General features: G+C 43.4%; 1 protein-coding gene across 3 annotated transcripts in view; it reads left to right on the top strand.

The window, feature by feature from the left end:
* Nucleotides 1–18,986, top strand: part of KLF5 (Kruppel like factor 5) — a 38,634-nt gene extending 19,648 nt beyond the window's left edge. For all 3 annotated transcript variants that reach the window (XM_039369719.1, XM_039369720.1, XM_039369721.1), the window contains exon 4: nt 13,311–18,986. In XM_039369719.1, the coding sequence (XP_039225653.1) occupies nt 13,311–13,489 (179 nt within the window). In that variant the 3' untranslated portion in view covers nt 13,490–18,986. The remainder of the gene's footprint in view (nt 1–13,310) is intronic.
* Nucleotides 18,987–20,463: the final 1,477 nt, after the last annotated feature.

The raw sequence follows: 20,463 nt of genomic DNA, 5'->3' as shown, positions 1-20,463 counted from the left end.
GATCCACTCATCTTTTGCCTTTCCCCTCTCCGTTGCCAAATAACTGTAGTAAATGTTTTTATTTGCTTTTATGGGTGTGAAAGTGGCTTTACCAGATGGTCCTGATAAAAGTGCTTCCTCCTTATGTCCTATGCCTGGCGCCTATTAACAGTTTAACTCTGTGTCACATCACTTCCAGGATTTGACTGCTTGGCCCTTCTCCATGAGGACAGCCCATTTTTTGAAGTTGCAAAAACCCTGCAGGTCTGCTGGGTTGAGCAAGGCTGACATCCTCGCCAGGAGCTTTAGATAAGAGCTTCTCCCTCCCTTAGTAACTGCATTGGTGGGCTGCGTGCAGTGGTAGGATTCAGCTGGTTCACACCACTTCGGGCAGAACCGATAGTTTTTTTTGTTGTTGTTGCCCAGGCCCAGGATGGATTTCTGGAAGCAGCATCCACACAGAGAACCGGTTGTTCACATATGTGAATCCCACCACTGGCTGCTTGGCCCCTAATAGCCTGACTGGTGATGGAGACAGGAATTTCTCTGGTTAATATAGGTCCGTGGTGGCGAACCTATGGCACGCGTGCCACAGGTGGCACGCAGAGCCCTCTCTGTGGGCACGCGCGTCCTCGCCCCAGTCCTAGGCCTTCCGCTGGGTTTTATAAACCCTTTTTGCTTTAGGCCTCCACCGCCGTATGCAAAAAAAAAAAAAAAAAAAAAGGTTCAATCAATCAATTTCAACTTCACGCGGGAAAAAAAAAATCTCACAAAGTTAGAATTGTTTGATTAAACTTTTTAGTCCCACCCAGTCTGGCGTTACCACCCCGCCCACGCCCACCCAATGGACCATGCCCACCCAATGGGCCACACCCACCTGGCACCCGACGATACATAAATGGTTTTGGGTTGCAGTTTGGGCACTCGGTCTCTAAAAGGTTAGAAGAAAATGATTCAATGCCCAATGTAAGTTTTTATCTCTAAGCAAGGGGTCCCCAATCTCCAATCAGTGGACCAGTACCAGTCCGTGGATGCTAGCAACCGGGCCGCACAAATAAGCAAAGCCCCATCCACGCGACGTGGGCAGCACACAAAACCACTCACTCTCCGGTCCACGGAAAAACCTCTTTCCACGGAACCAGTCCCTGATGCCCAAAAGATTGAGGATCTCTGCTCTAAGCCACTGGCAGCAGAAATATTTTTCTTAGCTCTTTCTCTCTTTTTTTACTAATGTGACAAGTAAATCTGGACTCATGAAGAAGGCCTTGGAGGGTTTAGTGGCCGAGATGCCCCAAGTGATTGACGAATGATGGCAAATATACAGAGTAATCCGTGGCTTACAACAGTTCATTTAGTGAGCATTACAACGTCACTGGGAAAAAAATGACATGACTATTTTTCACACTTATGACTGTTGCAGCATCCCGACGGTCACGTGATTTACCTTCGGATGCTTAACAACTGACTCACATTTATGACGGCTGCAGTTGTCGTCCCGGGGGGGGGGGGAAATCCTGTGATCCCCTTTTGCAGACTTCTGACCAGCAAAGTCAGTGGGGGAAAGACGGATTCACTTAACAACCGTGTCATTAATTTAACAACTGCAGTGATCCACTTAATAAACGTGGCGAGGAAAAGTCGTCAAATGGGACAAAACTCGCTTAACAAACGTCTCACTTAGCAACCTAAATCCTGGGCTCAATTGTGGTCGTCGTATGTCGAGGACTATCTGCGCATGCCCCAAGATAAGGTTGCAGGATCCAATCTGAGTGGGTCACAGGGACCCAAGGCTTAGTCTTCCAAAGTTTCGGGCTTTTTGCTGGAGCCCATCCTAAGGGAACTTCTCTCTCTTTCCCGAATGTGTGTCCTCTCAGACTAGATCCTAAAGTGATTTTCTTCAAATCTCGTAACCCAAAAAGGATCTGCAGATTCTCAAAAGATGCCCAAAGGAGGGCGTGAGGGGCAGCCCAGGCGATTGCGGATTGCTCTCCCTCCTTGTGTAGAAGAGTAGAGCTTTCGCCACTCTGTGAGGGAAAAAAAAATGCCACAACTGTGTGAGAGAAAGAGTGTAAAATAAAAGCTGCCAACCTTGTACAGGTGGTCCTCGACTTACGACAGTTCATTTAGTGACTGTTCAAAGCAGGGGTCTTCAAAACGTGGCCCTCAGGAGGAATTCTGGGAGTTGAAGTCCACAAAGTCATAAAAGGGCCAAGTTTGAAGACCCCTGGTTCAAAGTCAACAACGGCACTGGAAAAAGTGAGTTACGACCGGTTTTCACACTTACGACCCTTGCAGCATCCCCATGGGTCACATGATCCAAATTCGGCCGCTTGGCACGTGACTCATGTTTATGACGGTTGCGGTGTCCTGGTGTGTGTGTGTGTGTGTGTGTGTGTGTGTGTGGTGTGATCCCCTTTTGCCACCTTTTGACAAGCAAAATCAACAGGGAATCCAGATTCACTTAACAACCGTGTCACTAATTTTGATTCACTTAACAATTGTGGCAGGAACGGTCGTAAACTGGGGCAAATTTCACTTCACAAAGGTCTCACTTAGCCATAAAAATTTGGGGCTCTGTTGTGTCGTACGTGCGGGGCTACCTGTAGTTACTCCGTTGGGTGAATAAAACCTTTGTAAAATTTTGGGTTTGTTTCCGTGCCTGGGAGTGTGTTCGCTTTAAACTTGAACTTCCCCCCCCCCAGGAAACACACAACTGCGTTTGGGGATCTATTTTAATCTGTTCCCTCTTTTTCTTTTAACAGCCTGGCTGTAGCAATAATGGTGATCCAGTTTGCCCTAAGGGACTGAGAAAATCAGGCAGGGGGTTTAGTTTGCTCTCTGTTAGTGGTGGGCAGCGAGGAGATGGCAAGCCAGTCTGAGGCCCAGGCCAGCCCGCCGGAAGAGGGTGCGACCGAAGGCCAGGGGACTGTAGTTTTGTACAACCCACCGTTGCTGCAGGGGTTTAAAATGCTCCCTCTTCCAAAAGCAAGGTGGGCTGTAAGGCACAGAAATATGGCTCCCAAAGACTGACACATTGCTTGGCTGGCAATCCTGCCGCAGATTTTCAGACTCTTTTGCTTCAGTTCAGCGAGGCTGTTCCCTCAGGGTCAGTGAAGCGGGTCCTGAGGTGCGGGAGTGAAGCCGAAGCAAGGGGTTTGGGGCCAAACACAGTTGCCCAATTGGACAGCAGGTTTTAGTGTCTGAAGGGAAGGGCCTCTCTCTCCCCCCCCTCTTTTTCCCTCTTTTCCTTCCTCTCTCTTCCCTCTCTCCCCTCCTCTCTCTCTCTCTTTTTTTCTTTCTCTCTCCCTCTCTCTCTCCCTCTTTCTTCCCATCTCTCTCTCTCCCTCTCTCCTCCCTCTCCCCCTCTCTCTTCTCCCTCTCTCTCTCCCCTCTCTCTCCCTCTCTTTCTCCCCCCTCTCTCTCTCCCTTCTCTCCCTCTCCCTCTTTTTCCCTCTTCTTCCCTCTCTCTTCCCCTCCTCTATCTCTCTCTCCCTCTTTCTCCCTCTCTCTCTCCCTTTCTCTCTCCCTCTTTCTCCCTGTCTCTCTCCCTCTCTCTCTCCCTCTCTCCCTTCTCTCCCCCTCTCTCTTCTCCCTCTCTCCCTCTCTCTCTCCCTCCCTCTCCCTCTTTCTCCCCCTCTCTCCCTCTTTCTCTCCCCCCTCTTCTCTCCTCCCCTCTCTCCCTCCTCTTTCTCCCTTCTCCCCTCTCTCTCCCTCTCTCTCCTCCCTCCTTCCCTCTCTCCCTCCCTCCCTCCCTCCCCCCTTCTCCCTCTCTGTCCCCCCCTCTCTCTGTATTTTAAGCAGATAGGCAGGTTTTATTTAATGGCTCCTGTCTCTGTAATGGCCTCTATCAGATTTTCCCAAGTTGGGACCATTCCTAGCTCTGCAGATTAAAGTTCCCAGGGTGTCCAAACATTGCTTATATTGGTGCTCCCAGGTCCCTGGAGGATATTGGCTAGAAAATTCTGGCTCTCCCTGGATATTTTCTCCTTCTGTGAGATCATAGCCTTGAACTAAGCAGGCCCCTCTGATGGCAAAAGATGGAAGGAAAGGAAGAAAAGAAGGAGGGAAGGGAAGGGAAGGGGAAGGAGAGGAAGGAAGGGAGGGAGGGATGTAGGGAGGAAGGGGACGAAGGGAGGGAAGGAAGGAGGGAGGGAAGGAGGGAAGGAAAGGAGGAAGGAAGGAAGGTTGCAGGATTCTACGAAAGAGATCTCATTTCAAAGAGGAGGAAAAGTTTCCTCGTGGCAAGATTTGAAGAAGGGCCTGGTCTTGAGAATGGGTGTTCCTTGATGGTCTCTCTTCCAGGGAGCAGCTCCACTTCCCTCTCTGCCCCTGGCTGAGACCAGAATCTGCCCAGGAGTTCTGCTCATACTTGGAGCCAATCTCAGCTTTTCTTGTTCCCCAGTCATGCATGACGTTAATCCGTAAAGTGGCTTGTTTGCGGCTGGCCATACAGGAGCTCCCACCTCTGCTAAAGCGGGTGATTTATTTTTCCGCGACCGGGCTTGCACATCCCGAACATGCCAAGAACCAATTATAGTGACTCTTTTCCTGAGCGCTCGGCGAGATCCAGTGTCTGCCGACCTTTGAAGCAGGTTCTCTCTGCTGCCCAGTATTCATTCAGGACAAAATTGCCCCCCAAGCCGGCTACTCCTAACAAATGCCTCTCTCCTCCCCACCCACCTCACTCCTCATTTAGGGGGTCAAAACTATGCAGATCCCCTCAATCATAATCAAGCTGGAATTTCTGTGCGAGGAGCTTTCTTTTTTTAATTGGAGATTTCTAGCTCCCATGACAACATCCATTGTTGATAAAACAACATCCTAGCCGAAATTATGGTATAATTATAGGGCAAAGCATGTAACGTATTTTTAGTCTCCCTTGGCATGGTGCAGAAGCTGAAACCGAGCATAGTCAGTATCATAGCACCAAGGGGGATATTTATGGGCTAAATACTGTTGGGCGAAGGAAGACCTGCACGCAAGGCGAAGTGTTCTGCACTCTTCGTCCAAGGATACATTTTAAAAACAAAAAAAAAGGAGTTGTGTTATTAGTAACTCCGGTATTTGTTTAATAAGTAGAAGTCGGTAAAGATAGCTTATTTTTTCTTCTTCCCAGTTTCCTTTTCTTATCTTCTTCGGTTCTAAACTGCTTCCAAGCTAAATGTTGGTCTTCAACCCAACCGTTATTCCTAAATGTATTCCACATGCTTTCGAAGTGTTCGTTTGGAAAATAAAAATAAATCGGCATGCGAGCAGGGATGTGTACGAGCGATGTCAAGGGCTTGAAATACATTCGTTGATTGACTCAAGCCTAACCAAATATTTGAAATCGGTGAGATTGGACGAAGATGATGCGAAAATCCAATTAATGTTATGAAAAAAACTTAAGTTCTGTTGAAACAGAACTTAAAAGGAAAGCAGTTCTGTTTTCCCAGAAGTGATGTGTATAATATTTCTGGCGCGGGAAGAAAGGTTTGAAGCCTCTCTGCTTTGCCAGGATTTGGTACCAGCTTCCTCCATGCTGTTTTATTTGAACAGTGTTGACATTTTAACAAACTCCGAAGGGTCCCGCTCATGTTCTTCAAAACTTCTTAGTAATCCTTTTACAGTGCAGTATCTGTTTTGAACGCGAGACATCATGTTCCAGCACGCTGCATTTGATGACCAGTTGCATTCTTGGGTTCCGCGACCTCTCGATCCTCATTTTTCCAATTTCTGGAGGAAAATCAACTATTTTCTGAAAACTTTGCAGCTTCTGTATTTCATGCAAACGTTAAAGTTAAGCCACTCTTGCAGCACTGGGCAGCCCGTAGAAACCGAATAAAGAATTCAGTGTCTCTTTGCTTTTTGAGCAAATATATGTGGTTAATCAGGAGTTCCTCTGCCCCATTAAAAAAGCGGAGCGTCGCAAATAAATGGAATGAGCTTTAAAATAACTTAAAAGCAGTTCTTGTGTTGGAACTTGTGCCAGATATTTTTTTTTTTTTTTCTGAACCAAATGACAGGAAAATATGCGGAAAGGCAAGAAAGATACAAACAAGATAGGTTTTCTGCTTCATCTCAAGAGTTTTCGTTTCTGCCCTTCCGTTAAAGCCATCAGTTTGAAGCTCCTTGTAAGAAAATCCTGTTTGCCTAAAGGAACATCATATTGTGGGATAATGGGAATGGTTGTTCAAGATAAGTGGCTTCTTCTTCTTCTTCTGCTTCTTCTTCTTCTTCTTCTTCTTCTTCTTCTTCTTCTTCTTCTTCTTCTTCTTCTTCTTCTTCTTCTTCTTCTTCTTCTTCTTCTTCTTCTTCTTCTGCTTCTGCTTCTTTTTCTGCTTCTTCTGCTTCTTCTGCTTCTTCTCCTTCTCCTTATTCCCCTCCCCCCTCTTTCTCCTCCATTGTCTATCCACTGCAGGATGAAGGCCTCTTCGTCATTTTCCAACAATACAGTCCTGAGCTTTCTTTTGTCCATTGGGCACACAATACTTGCTGATGTCGTCAATCCACCTAGTTTTAGGTCTCTTTCATAGATGCCTTTTGTCAAGCGGGATCCATTCTATGACTGCCTTGGTCCATCTGCCATCCATTCTTCTTGCTGTGGGACCAGCCCATTTCCATGTCCACTGTTTTTTCTTTTTCGTACAGCTTTGGTCTGTGCCTTTCTTTTAAAAAAAGAGTTTCCAGTATCAAAGGTTAAACAACATTTTATTATAAAGCCATAAAGCCTTTCCACTCCCTCTCTAGGAAAATATATACATTTATTGCAAGCCTTTGTAGCCAGAATATTAAGGAAAAGAAACTTCGACAGACCAGTTCCGTGTTTCTCCATTGGCCAAAACATTACGCAGATTTCATCCAGAAACCTTTGTTAGTGTGGAAAGAAAAATCTTCATCAGGCTCCAGTCCAAGCTGGGAATAAACAAAATGGAGACTGCTTTAGAAAGAAAGTTGGAGTTTATTGAAGAGCAAAGCCAGACAGAAGCATGGCTCTGGGAAAGCTGACCACCTGTTGCTGGGAGTGATGGGTTTTTATACCTTCTGGGGCTCTTGAGGTTGTTTCCTGTTCCTGTTTGAAGCTTTGTATTTCCTATGTCATGTATTTTGACCTGAGTCTGAGTGTGCCCTTTTGGTATTGGTGGGTTAATCCTATTATGTCTCCAAAGGTCATGTCTTTTAGAGTTTGGGTGGGATATGTAGATTTTAGGGGTTTTTGTCTTCCTAATCTCGTCGGCTTCTAGCTTCCTGGCCCCAACCTTCCTGAATGGATTATTACATCTGCATTTCTAAAAGCTGGTTTCTGCTGAATTTTCTGGCTGGTGTGTGTGGGGGAGAGGTTTCTGTCTTTTTAAGATCTTCTCCATTATTCCTTTGGGGAAATATATTCTGCCTTTTTAATATTCCCCAAAATGTTTCTTTCTCTGGATTCTTCCCACACTAGGAAGGAGTAGAAACTGAAAACAGAAGGAAAGCAAAGATCAAGGAGCACCTAGTGTTATTGGGTGGTTGCATGCAATAGTTGGATTTACTCAGTTCTTATTTCAGCTGAAATTTCCCCAGGACAATAAATATCTCAACCAGGGAGATAACAACAACAACAACAACAATAAAGTTGGAAGGGACCTTGGAGGTCACCTAATCCAACCCCCTGCTCAGGCAGGAAACCCTATACCATTTCGGACGAATGGCTGTCCAGTCTCTTCTTAAAAACTTCCGGTGTTGGAGCATTCACAGCTTCTGGAGGCAGGTTGTTCCACTGATTAATTGTGCTAACAGTCAGAAAGTTTCTCCTTAGTTCTAGGTTGCTTCTCTCTTTGATTAGTTTTCACCCATTGCTTCTTGTCCTGCCTTCAGGTGCTTTGGAGAATAGCTTGACTCCCTCCTCTTTGGGGCAGCCCCTGAGATATTGGAACACCGCTTATCATGTCCCCCCTCATCCTTCTCTTCATTAAACTAGACATACCCAATTCCAGCAGCCTTTCCTTATATGTTTCTTTCTAACCTCCGAGAAAAAGCAGTGTTTTACTGCCCCAAGTTTTAGGAAACCTTTCTTCCTGGAAAGGTAGATGCTGTACAGTAGATCTTCCTAAGGTGAAGTGTAGTGTGTGTGTGTGGGGGGGGGGGGTTGGCACGCATCCGCAACTGAATTAACAGATCCATTCCAAGGGGCACATTTTTGTGCGTCGCCCGACAACTCCCTTTCATGGAACCATGTTAAGTTCCTTGTAGATGCAGAGCTAAAGATTGCTGCTTGTGTTTCCGAGCTGATGCAGTTGCTCCTCAAGGTGCTGGTGGCTTTTTGCTGTTTGGCTGATCCTATCACATCTTCTTCCAAAGACTTTTAGGAAACACGGATTTCCGAGTTGCCCAGGACAATAGCAGTTGACTGGTCACATCCTGGTCAGTGCCTCATAAAGACCTTTTTCCTATAAAGTTTCTTCTAGAAACTTAGTTAGAAATTTCCTATCAGCGAGAACAATTAACCAGTGGAACGGCTTGCCTTCGGAACTTGTGGGTGCCCCATTGCTGGAGGCTTTTAAGAAGAGACTGGACAGTCACTTGTCTGACATGGTATAGGGTCTCCTGCTTGAGCGGGGGGTTGGACTAGAAGACCTCCAAGGTCCCTTCCAACTCTGTTAGTCTATGTTCCGTGTTCTCCAGAACTGTTCTCTATCCAGTTGGCTTATGGGGATGTAGAAAGAGAATGGGCTTTACTACTGAGAAAATGCCCACAGGTTGTGTCTGGTTACAACATCACTGCATTTAGTCATTTCCATTCCCTGAAGCATCTATGGCCATGGTGGCGAACTATGGCACAAGTGCCAGAGGCGGCACTTAGAGCCCTCTCTGTGGGCACGCGCGCCGTCGCCCCAGTTCTAGGCCTTCAGCTGGGTTTTATAAAACCTTTTCGCTTTAGGCCTCCGCCGCCGTGTGCAAAAAAAAAAAAAAAAAGGTTCAATCAGTCAATTTCAACTTCTTGTGGGGAAAAAAAGATCTCGCAAAGTTGGAATTGATTGATTGAACTTTTTAGTCCCGCCCAGTCTGCCATTCCCACCACAGCCACGCCCACCCAATGGGCCACGCCCACCCAATGGGCCACGCCCACCTGGCACCCGACGATGCATAAGTGGGTTTTGGGTTGCAGTTTGGGCACTCAGTCTCTAAAAGGTTCGCCATCACTGATCTATAGAGATTGTCAATCATCCAGGTCATGGTTGTCTCAAAGGTGCATTTCCAAAAGGCATCTGGACTTACTTCTTGTTGTTTTCCTTTTCCTTTGAAAATGTTTTGCTTTTCATCCATTTTCAATTCGGAACTGAAGAAGCTTCTTGGATGAGAAGCAAAACGTTTTCAAAGGGAGAAGAAAAAAATAAACCACAAGAAAGTCCTCTTGGAAATGCACCTTTGAAGCCCCCTTTTCCTCCACCTTTCCTCCCTTTGTAAATGCTGCAAGGCAGGAACTCTCTATGTTGCCTGTTCTTGCTCTGAAATTAAGCGTGCAGAGAAATCCTGCCTGTAATTTCAAAAGCTTGTTTTTCTGTTTGTGCTAGATAACACGGATGAACGATGTGGGCGTATTACAAAGGGTTTTGCGCACGTTGAACTCTGTAGTGGGGGGCATTAGTCCTGGGCTGTGTCTGCAGTTTTAACCTGTGGACGGTAGATTTTCAGTCAGAACTGAGCTGGAAAGGATCCTGGAGATCATCTAGTCCAACCCCCTATGCCATTTCAGACAAGTGGCTGTCCTGACTCTTCTTAAAAACCTCGAGTGATGAAGTATCCACAACTTCTGAAGACAAGTCGTTCCACTGGTTAAGTGTTCTCACTGTTAGGAAATTTCTCCTTTATTCCAGCTTGCTTCTCTCCTTGATTAGTTTCCATCCATTGTTTCTTGTCTCGCCTTCTGGTGCTTCGGAAAATAAGTTGTGTCTTTGCGTCAACCTCTCAAATACTGGAATGCTTGTAAGTTGTGAGTTCCAATCTTGTGCTTGGAAAGCAGGCGGTATGCCAGGTTCCAATTTAGCCCTTTTTCTTTCTCCCTGTCAAGGAAATAGTTCCTTCAAACTTCCTACTTGCTGGCGTAGCTTAGAAAGATTTACCACCAGCTGCATTTTTTTTCCCCTGAGAACTAAGTCCAAGTTCAAAGCCCTCTAACAGCTCCAGTTGACAGTTGCAACTGATAAAAGAGTTTTGGGTGTGTTCAGGTTTTATTGTAATGCACTTCATAAACTGGGGGAATGATCTGAGAGCGTAGATTTACGTGAATGAAGTTTGGCCACATAAATAACATAATTTTTTTTGGAGTCACACTGAACAGCGCCCTTCGTTCTTCAGAAGAGACATTTTATTCCCTGTCTTTGGTTTCTATGAATACCCTTCCATCATTTCAACAAACATAGTTATGAATTTTATAGGTATGTTTAAAAATATCCCACTTAGGCTGCTAAATTAAATACCCATATATTTAGCTATCTGTGACAGTGTGTTCCAAACTGACTGTGTAAAGCCGTGCAATTAAATCTATATTGGGCAGTTACATAAATCTGTGGTCAAAATTTCCAAGGTGTTAAGTATCCCATGCGCCAGCTGAAGCCACAGATAATTCCAGGTGTTGATCACCTGGAAGCTGTTGTGCTGGAGAAACATGCCAGCAGCCCGATACAACTGGAGCCTAATTTTTGCAAATGAGCGTAACATTCGATAAATTAGTTGTGCTGGTCAATGGTTTCCAGAAATGCTGTTTTTAAATGCAAAGGATCTCATGCATATGGACAAAATAATAATAATTTGAAAAGTTTGTCTAAGCACGGGGTAGGCAATTGTGATCCCTTTATGACAGCAGTTCCCAATCTTTTCTATACCCTGCACCCCTAGAACGCTTCTGATATATTCTCGCACCCCTTACAAAAGTTCAAAATAACGGCAAACCAATTATGCATAAACACTATAATTTTGAAAACCCAAGTTTTTGCACCTCCTGGAATATCGTCTCGCACCCCCCCCCCCCGGTTGGGAACCCCTGCTTTTATGACCTCTGGATTTTAACTCCCAGAATTCTTGGAGTTGGTACACAGGTCATAAAGGGGCCATAGTTTCTTACCCCTATTTTAGAGGGATAAGAAGAAATTGGTTTTTTCTGGGGGGAGGGGCTGGGATTGCAAAGGGCCCCTGCAAATTCCTGGCTTGGCTGTATGGGAAAAGACTATGGATCACGACAGAATCATGGCATGACTTTATGAATCCAATTGTGTTTTCAAAAAACACCTTTGAGACAATCACATCCTGGATGACTGAGAATCTCCATAGACAATCGTGGCAGAAGGACCTGTCTTTTATCTGGGTTTTTGAGGAGGGATGATGGTGTTCCGTGCTGGTTTCATCCAGGTATTGAAAAGGTTGAAGATCCTGAAGATGGTACGTGATAGATAGACCCTCAGCTGTAACTCCTTATCCCCTGTTCTATCCATAGTTCCTTTGCTTCCTTGATCAGATGCAAAGAGGGGTGTAGCTGGCAGAAGATGGCAAACCCAGAGGCCCCCATCCTGATGCCATTGGTTGTGGAAAACCCCATGAGAACCAGTGAGACAAGTTGGACATTACAACTGGTTGAAGCCCCGTTGCTTTTTATGGACTTAACATTTCCTCTGTTTTAACTTGTTTTAACTTGGGTTTTAGCCAGGTTGTGACCTGTTGTGTTTACATTCTTTCCTTTGCTGGATGTCTTTTGTTTTCAATATTGCTTGAGATTCTGTGCCTGTTCACCCCTTGAATTCCGCCTTCCTAGATCTTTCAATCTTAGTTGAATTGTCCACATTTGGTTGCCATGATGTTTGCAGCATTGAAGAAAATCTGGGATGGAAAGGGTAGAATATCCTTTGTGACTCCACATAACATTCAATATGGAGAGGAAGTTTGGTTTGGCTGAACTTTGAGGCATCTTCTAAGATGGCTGCTGTGGCAAGTGTTGTGCCAAAGGGAATTTGGTGGGAGAACATGTAGTTCAGCCTTAACCGAATCCATTAAGTGTAATTTCTTTCTGCTCTGCCCATTGACCCATGTTTTATTGACTTTATGATAAAACCCATTGTGTTTGGCCATTGGTTGGAGACAAATTTCTATAGGGTTTGCCGAGGAATCTAAAAGCTACCAAATCAAAGACTGATGCCCTGACAGTACCCCAGTTGGCCAGTTGTGTTCTCACAAGAAGTTGTTTGTAAAGAAGAGCACCCGAGGATCCATCTTAGTATTTCTGGCCTTCTAAGAGACGTTTGCTGGTGTCTGCACTTGATCATGAATCTGTTACCTGAACCAATGTGTCCATAGTAGCGGAAGCTCTGAAGGTGGGCAGAACTGCTGAAGAAGGTTTTTCAGTCCTTAAGTAGTCCAGGTCTCCTTTATCCTGGTTTCTCATACTTGGTGTCAGAGGTTTCAGGCTGTGTAGAAAAAAGCTACGGTGTAGTAGTTCCTCATTGAATTTAATGTGGCGGTCTGGAAGTTGGTGGGTAGGTAGAAACTGTGCTGGTATATCCTCTGTTCTTGGGAAACACCATTGGAAGGGATTTTGGACAGCTCTACATGATACATACAACGAGGCAGGTATGCAGAATGTGCTCAACCACAGTGTGGTTTGTCTTAATGCATAGCTCCAAAGTTTATAAATCACAGTTATTGGCTTCGTGTGTGATGTGAACCTAATCAATTGTGGCATAGCCCATCAACCATGGCTTAGTATAGTAGATGAACTGAGTTCATCTACTATACTAAGCCATGGTTGGTATATAAGGGAGTAACAGCATAGTAATCGTGTCAGAAGCAACAAAGCACTTCTAGGTTGAAAGGATTAGCCCAGTGGTTCTCAACCTGTGGTTCGGGACCCCATTTGGGGTCGAACGACCATTTCACGGGGGTCGCCAAACCACGCTGTCCGCCATTTTTTTCACTTTTCCCTAGCTGTCCTACTCCCTCTTATTGGTGGCCACACCCACTTGGGGGTCACCACAACATGGGGAACTGTATTATAGGGTCACGGCATTAGAAAGGTTGAGAACCACTGGATTAGCCGGAGATATCATAGTTGCCCAGGGGAAGCCCATCTGGGGGTTCCTTTCATGTTCCCACAAGGAGCTGGAGTCAAGGACAGGAGCTCACCCCTCCCTATGGCAGCACTTAGGTCTCAAACGTGGGCTTGCTAACGTCCAACCCAATGTCCTAACGATGTGAGCCATCGTGACCCTAGGGGGCAATGATTAGCCTAAAGAAATTCTCCTATGAAAATGTGAATTAGTTTTGAATTTTGCCTGTCGACCCAGTAATATTCACTGACTTTTCTGCCTTTTGGATCTTTTCAGGAGAGAAGCCATACAAATGCACTTGGGAAGGATGTGACTGGAGATTTGCTCGCTCAGACGAGTTGACCCGCCACTACCGGAAGCACACGGGCGCCAAGCCCTTCCAGTGCGCCGTCTGCAGCCGCAGCTTCTCTCGCTCCGATCACCTGGCCCTGCACATGAAGCGCCACCAGAACTGAGCTGCCTCTTCATAATGCAGTGGGCACCTATGCAACATACGGGCAACCCAACTACCCACTCCTTCCATTAGAAATAGCCAAGGGTTTGCCTGCGTACGAACTCTCCTTTTTAGAACCAGAAAAAAAATAATAATAATAAGGCTAGAAGAAACTGGAAATGTATATTTTGTATATTTATGAGGAAACAGGGAAGACACTGTCCAGAGAGACATGGATTGTTTTACTGCTTTAATGCCCTGTGACTTAACTCTTTGTATCTTGGACTTAGTCCTACAAGTTTCATCTCAGGGCTGTCTGTCATGATGTTTTGCAGATGGGGTTGGATGGGTGGTTGGGTAGGCAAAAAAGGGGCTCTCCAATTTGGTCTTGTGACCCTAGGTCACTCCCATGATGGAGTAGCACCATGGGTCTGCAAGTCATAATGGCTGTGCACGTCCACGCATCAGTTTCAATCATAAATGTTTGCCAGAATAAAATAGAATGAAAAAAATAAATAAACTACAGCGGTTCACAGCTTCTTTCTTTCTCCTTGTCCCACTTGCTCTGGGAAAGTAGAAAGAACAGAAAAAAAAAAGACCATTTATCCCAGCAGCCGTGGTTTGGCGTGGCCAAAGAAACCAGGACTGTCAGTCAGCTTTAAAGCACTTTTGGTGGTGAGCTTTCAGATCCTGGTTTCTTCCGCCATAATGAATTCTAAATTCTGGTTCAAGGACTCTCATTCCTGTTCTTGTGCTCATCTGCACAAAGGGAGGAGAGAGGGAAGAATAGATGGCCTCACTGGCTCTCTATCTTCTGATCCTGAAAACCTTGGGTCTTAATTCAATGATATGGGAGTAGGGCCATCTGACCAATCAGCTTTTTTTATCCATGAAACACTCCTCCCCCCCCCAAAGACAACGGGAGATTCATCCCTTTGGACAAAGAGATCCTGATTCCTTGGGAATTTCGTGCACCAGTTTTGCACGAATTGCAATTATAATCTGGCAGTTAATTGATGTGAGGCAGATAAAGTAATATATTGCATACCTAGGCTTCACTCATGTTTCCAAAATACAACACAAGAAGAAGCAGGTCCCTAAATCTAAGTATTATATTTGAAAAGCTGTTTTATCTGTAATTTTAAAATCCTGACCAAAACACTCTGAATCAGACAGTGTTTTTTTTTTTAAATTAATTTAATTTGAACTGACAGCCAAAATGAATCCAGAGGACAAGCTACAATTTATTTTCTGTCAAAAGTGTACTGGATGTTTTTAATACTTGTTATATTTTATATATTTTTTGTGGAGATTCAATATATAGAGATGAAATTCATAAATAGCCATAGAACAAAATGTTCCATATGTTGCATGTCTACCATGACAAAGATTTTGTAAATATGCAAATCAGCTCTTAATGTTTTTTTTTTTTTATCACAAAAGGATTTTTCTACAAATTGGTTAGGATAAGTGTCAGGCATCTGACTTGGGCTAGTTCAGTCTGGCATGTCTAACATCCACCGAGTGTTCAAAGTTTAGAATCGCCATTTCCCCCCAGTTGTGTAAAAGGACAACCGTTTTCCACAACACGAGCTATTCAGCAACTGTCAGATGCTTTAAATAACAAGAGACTAATGTTAAACCTTTTACTATAAGCTAAACTTAGTACTGCTTTAAAAAGAAGGATTTAGAACATGATTTTAGAATATCAGAGGGCTAAGCTGATGAAACACTAGTGTAATACCACATGAATTTTGCTCACCCCTGTTCAGTGTGTGCCAGAGACCTTTGAAAATATTTTGGATTGTATTGAGGTTGGGAAACTAGAAAAGAAAGCCAATCAACCTGAACTGTGCCAGCTGATAGTGATAAGACTTTGCTGCATCTTGTTAACAAAAGTGTGACACCCCCCCCCCAAATGTCCAGTTAGACACATGTTGAAATTGTCTGCGCATTCGTCTCTGGAAGATACCTAGCTGAATCTGGGAGACTCAGCTTTTCACAAGATAAAAAGTACTGTAATTTTTAGAGGAAGAAGTGTAATTAAAATGAGAACATAACTGCTGTGCAAATGCATTGTAACACCAAAGGAAGACCTGACATGGCAAAATGTCTCTTAGCTAAAGAGGGGCCAAGAGATCCAACTCTGGGGTGACCAGATCTGGCCTGCAGAAATCCAGATGACCACCAGGTGGCGGTGAACTCCGACTCTTGGCTGCCATCTAGAGGTTGCCAGCTTTGCCCAGGTTATACCTGGGAGCCCTGGACAGCTCCACCATTATTCTTGCTTGAAGCATCTTCATTTCATTCTGCGAAGGCGCTCCTGTTTAGATACTCCCTTGCAGTTCCCATAAGGCCTATGAAAGCTGAAAAAAATGCCATCTGTAGACCAGGAAAGACTTCAAGACAGTGAGACGAACCAACTTTAGTATGAAAGAACATCAGCATTTGAACATAGGGAATGGAAGTGCTGTACAGTTTGACTACTTACCTTCAAGGGTGATGCAATTGCCTGTTCCCTTGCTTCACAACAATCTGCTGATTTAAAATATATGGTACCTTTCATGCTAACTTAAATATAGCATTAGATTCACAGGTTATTGCTAACTTTTTCAGAGGCAGAAAAGGAAACAGCTGCCAGCAAAGAGCTGACTGGAGATTTAATCCCAGTCCTTGTTCTAAGATGCAAGTTACCAATTAGGTGAGAGAATCAGTCAGTGTATTTATTGAAAAGTAAATCTGTTCATTTCTTCATGGAGCAAGGAGTGAACAGGTTTGGTTCATCCAGCAGTTCCTGGCCCTTCGGCCTTCAGAGGAGCAGAATTCTGTATATGCTCCATGTTATACTTGTGATTATTAAGAACTTAAGTCCCATGGACTTCCACGGGCCACCAAATTTAATTTATCTGACTGGAACCAATAAGAGCAAACAGAATTATTTTGTAGCCTGGATTTACAAAAGTAAATCTTGAATGGATTCTTCCGCAGGTTCCTCATATCAACTATGTTCATCTATTGCATAAGGTTTAGGGTTTGTTTTAATTGTGGTTTGTCGAACAAGCTAGGAGCAAGCCTCAATCCATCCTGTAGTCCAGCAAAGTAACACTAACTTAATGGGACATTGCTTAGTTTCTTCTCTTAGTTAATATACAGAAGTGAAACACTAAACCAGTCCAGGAATAAGCTATCCTGACATAACAAGCTAGGATTTGTAGGTCAACCACTATCCATGGCAAGCAGTATTGTTTTTAATTAGTTTTGGGGTTTTGTTATTATATTAAGCCAAGAACCACTGACATGATGATCTAGAGCTGTGAGTTAACTAGCTTTCTCCCCAGGTAGAGTGTGTAGAAAGGATAACAAATCCTTCATGGCTGTTTTCTGTTGTTTTATTTTAAAAATTATCTTTTTATCATTCAGTCCAGGTCAGTTATTTGGCCAGTGAGTATTACCTGTGGACACTGTGCCTAACAGAGTAGCCTTCAAAGGAGCAAGGTTCTAAAGAGCATTTAAAAAAAAAAAAAAGCAGGAGAATGTGTCAAATTCTTTGTCTTGAAGACTCATTCCCAAAAGATGTGGGGAATCTTAGTTCAGTTCTGTAAACTCTTTTGAGGTTCACCACCCTGACAGGCCGGTGTGCACCTGCAGAACGGCAGGCAAGTTTTGAGAGAGGACAATCAAGAGGGGCTGATTTCTAAGTTTTGAGTTGCACTTCAGGCCGTGTTGAACATTTTGAGTGGAACATTGGGGCTCTTTTCTGTGGACAAAATCCACAAGATAAGATGGGATTGTGGTTTTCAAATGTTTTGCATTTTTCACTCATTCCTCAGCTTCTGAGGAAGCCCTGCTCTTCTCTTTAAAAACAACCACCACCACCAAATTTCATTCTGGAAGATGTTTTGAGGTTAAAGTTATTTGACAAAGTGTTGTCCAACCCTCTTGAGTCACATTGCTGTGACCTTCCTGAAGAAGAGCCAAAATTCCTATGTTTCATGGAAAAAAGTTAGCACTAATCTGCATGATTATTACATCGTTTTCATAATCGTTTGATACTTTTTTCAGATTTCTTCAGAAAGAGTTAGAAACCCTCAGTTTTTAAGCTTTACCCTTTGTTGGCCCAAATGTTTGATTCCTACTATAGGATGAAGAGTGGAAAGTGAGAGGGTCCATCTGCACAATATTGCTAAATGTTTTGCAGCATAAATAAGCAATTCAGGTGGATCCTATGAAAGGATGCTTAGGATCCAGACTCCTTATGTACTAATTTTTCCCCGTCCTGATGTTTGATGAACAAGCTGTCCCAGATCAGAAGACAATAGAAGAACACTCAGCCTGTGTTAGTAGAATATTCCCAACCATATTATAAAAGAGAATGGCTAAGCCAAAACCAAAGATACATGGCTTGTGTGAACCTAGGTCTTTTATTTTGGCTTAGTGTCTCCTATAAACAGAGCGGTCGTGAACACGGCTTCAGTCTTGCTAATTTGTTAACTCTGGTGTAACCCAGTCTTTTTATCTGTGATGGCACAGTGATTAGAATGCAGTATTGCAGGCTAATTCTGCCGACTGCCAGCAGTTCAATTCTCACCGGCTGATGGTTGATTCAACCTTCTATCCTTCCATGGTTGGTAAAATGAGGACCCAAATTGTTGGGGCGGCAATATGTTGATTCTGTATACTGCTTAAAGAGGGCTATAAAGCACTGTGAAGCGGTATATAAGTCTAAGTGCTGTTGCTCTTGCTAGCTCTTGCTATCTTGTTTATCTTGACTCAAGTCTTCTTAGGGAATATGTATAGAATTTCAGCTATAGTTTCTTAGGATTGAAAGATCTTGAGAGCTGATCCACTCTTTGTTCCCAGGTTCAGTCTAAGGAATAGGATTCCTTCTTTTAGGCATAGCTGTGGTACAGTGGGTGAAGACAGAGCAGGTTGTAACCTGTACAGTTCTCAAAAGTCATCGCATGGGTATAGATGGATATTTTGGACCACAGTTATTAAACTGTAATACCATGCTATCAACCAAAGGGTAAAAAAAAAAAAAGAAAATTAAATAACTGACATGCCAAAAAAAGAAAAAAGCTCACAGCAAAACTTTGTTCAAACTAGTGTTTGCATCTTTTATTTATTTTTGTGGTATATGGTAGAAATTTTTTAGGAAACAATTTTCCATAGACTTGATAAATTAAAAAAAAATGGTTTGTTATAGGTTTTTTTTTAAGCGTTCCTCTAAATTGTAAATAGATGATGTACATATTTTTTGTAAGGCTTCAAAAGTTTAATCCTGAAAAAAAAAAAACCTACAGAAACTCGAGCATATTGGTTGCTGTTTTGCTGCTTCCTTTCAAGACCTCTCTTTTTTCTTCCCTCTCCTTATTTTTTTTTTTTTTTTTTTTTGGTATGGTGACATATCCTATGCAAATGATCAAGCAAACAGCGATATTCTTGTTGAAAGATATTGATGAAATGGTTTATATATATAAAAAGACAAACAATTTTTGACAATAAAAAGTGCCTAAAAATGTGGTGTGGAGCTCTTTGTAGCCAATGTGAGAAAATTACTATGTGTGTATGTGTGTGTATGTGTATGAATACATGTTGTCTTTAAGGATTTTGAAAGAACTTGGTTCATCAAGTGATGGCCATTCTTCTAAAGAAGAACACAACTCTTATTCCAAAGGTGCTTTCCCCAAAAGCAATTGGATTTTCTTGGTTTTTGTTTTACCTTTTTTCGCTTCTCATCAAAGAAGCTTCTTCGGTGAGCTGAACTGAACAGAAGAAGCTTCTTGGAAGAGAAAGGAAATGTTTTCAAAGAGAAAAAAAAAAACCACCAAGAAAAACCAGTTGCCTTTTGGAAAAGCAGCTTCGGGACAGACCTGGAATCTCCATAGACATTTAACTGGACTCGAAAGAACAGCAATTTCTGGAATTACGGGCACATGATTTAGTAGAGTCAAGTCTTCTTCAAACTTAAGTAGATTCCTAACAAATTTAGGGGCATAACTCTAAAGGAGATGGAAGTGATCTGCCACTGCTAGCTTCCAGAATATTTCTTCAACTTCCTGGTTCTAATCTAGAGCCCTGAGTTTCTGGTACTTTCCCATGCAACTATTAACCCGGGTTCCAAAACAACCTGATATTGTACCATTCCGTTTGCTTGGTTGGTTGGTTGGTTGCGAAGACATCCTGTGTGGTGTGAAGTCAGTTCAGCAACACAACACTTTTCTCAGTTGCTTGTGTCCAAAACTGGTGGCAAAAACTTTCAGCTTTAAATTCTACATTTCTGAATCCCCTGGTCTCACAGTATGTATTTTATTTATTTATTTATTGTATTTGTAGTCCACCGTTATTATTTTTACAAATAACTCAAGATGGCAAACACAGATTGGCTGGCCCAAGATCACCCAGCCAGCTTTCATAACTAGGGTAGAACTAGAACTCCCAATCTCCTGGTGCCTTAACCACTAGCCTGGTGCCTTAACCACTAAACCCAACTGGTGCCAATATAAATATGAACATAAATAAATATTATAGAGATTATAAATAATATAAATGAAGTCTTTTGGGGAATCTTGTGATTTTAGCTGTTTTGTTAACCAGCCTGCCCAACAGCTGTTTTGATGTGATTCTTAGAAGGATAAATGTTTTTTTTCCCCACATTTGGGAACACTATAATTGGCTATGGAACTGTCCTATTTTTTATGCATTCTTCCACAAACAATAGAACATATCTTGGATATCTTCAGTGAAATGTGGCCAGTTTCAGCTAGGGCATATTATTGTCGGATCAGAGGTATCGAGATCTGAGCAAGCTTCATCAACCCTTCAGGAAGTGTCCTGTATAGGGGCCTCTTTGTTGTTGTTAGTTGCGAAGTCGTGTCCGACCCATTGCAACCCCATGGACAACGTTCCTCCAGTCCTTCCTGTCCTCTACCATCTTCTGGAGTCCCTTTAAGCTCACACCTACTGCTTCAGTGACTCCATCCAGCCACCTCCTTC

This window comes from Crotalus tigris, unplaced genomic scaffold (assembly GCF_016545835.1).
Source record: "Crotalus tigris isolate CLP2741 ecotype Arizona unplaced genomic scaffold, ASM1654583v1 scf7180000021207.738513, whole genome shotgun sequence".
Classification (NCBI taxonomy): domain Eukaryota; kingdom Metazoa; phylum Chordata; class Lepidosauria; order Squamata; family Viperidae; genus Crotalus; species Crotalus tigris.
The sequence above is the reverse complement of the archived record's forward strand: the minus strand, read 5'-3'. Positions and strand labels throughout refer to the sequence as shown.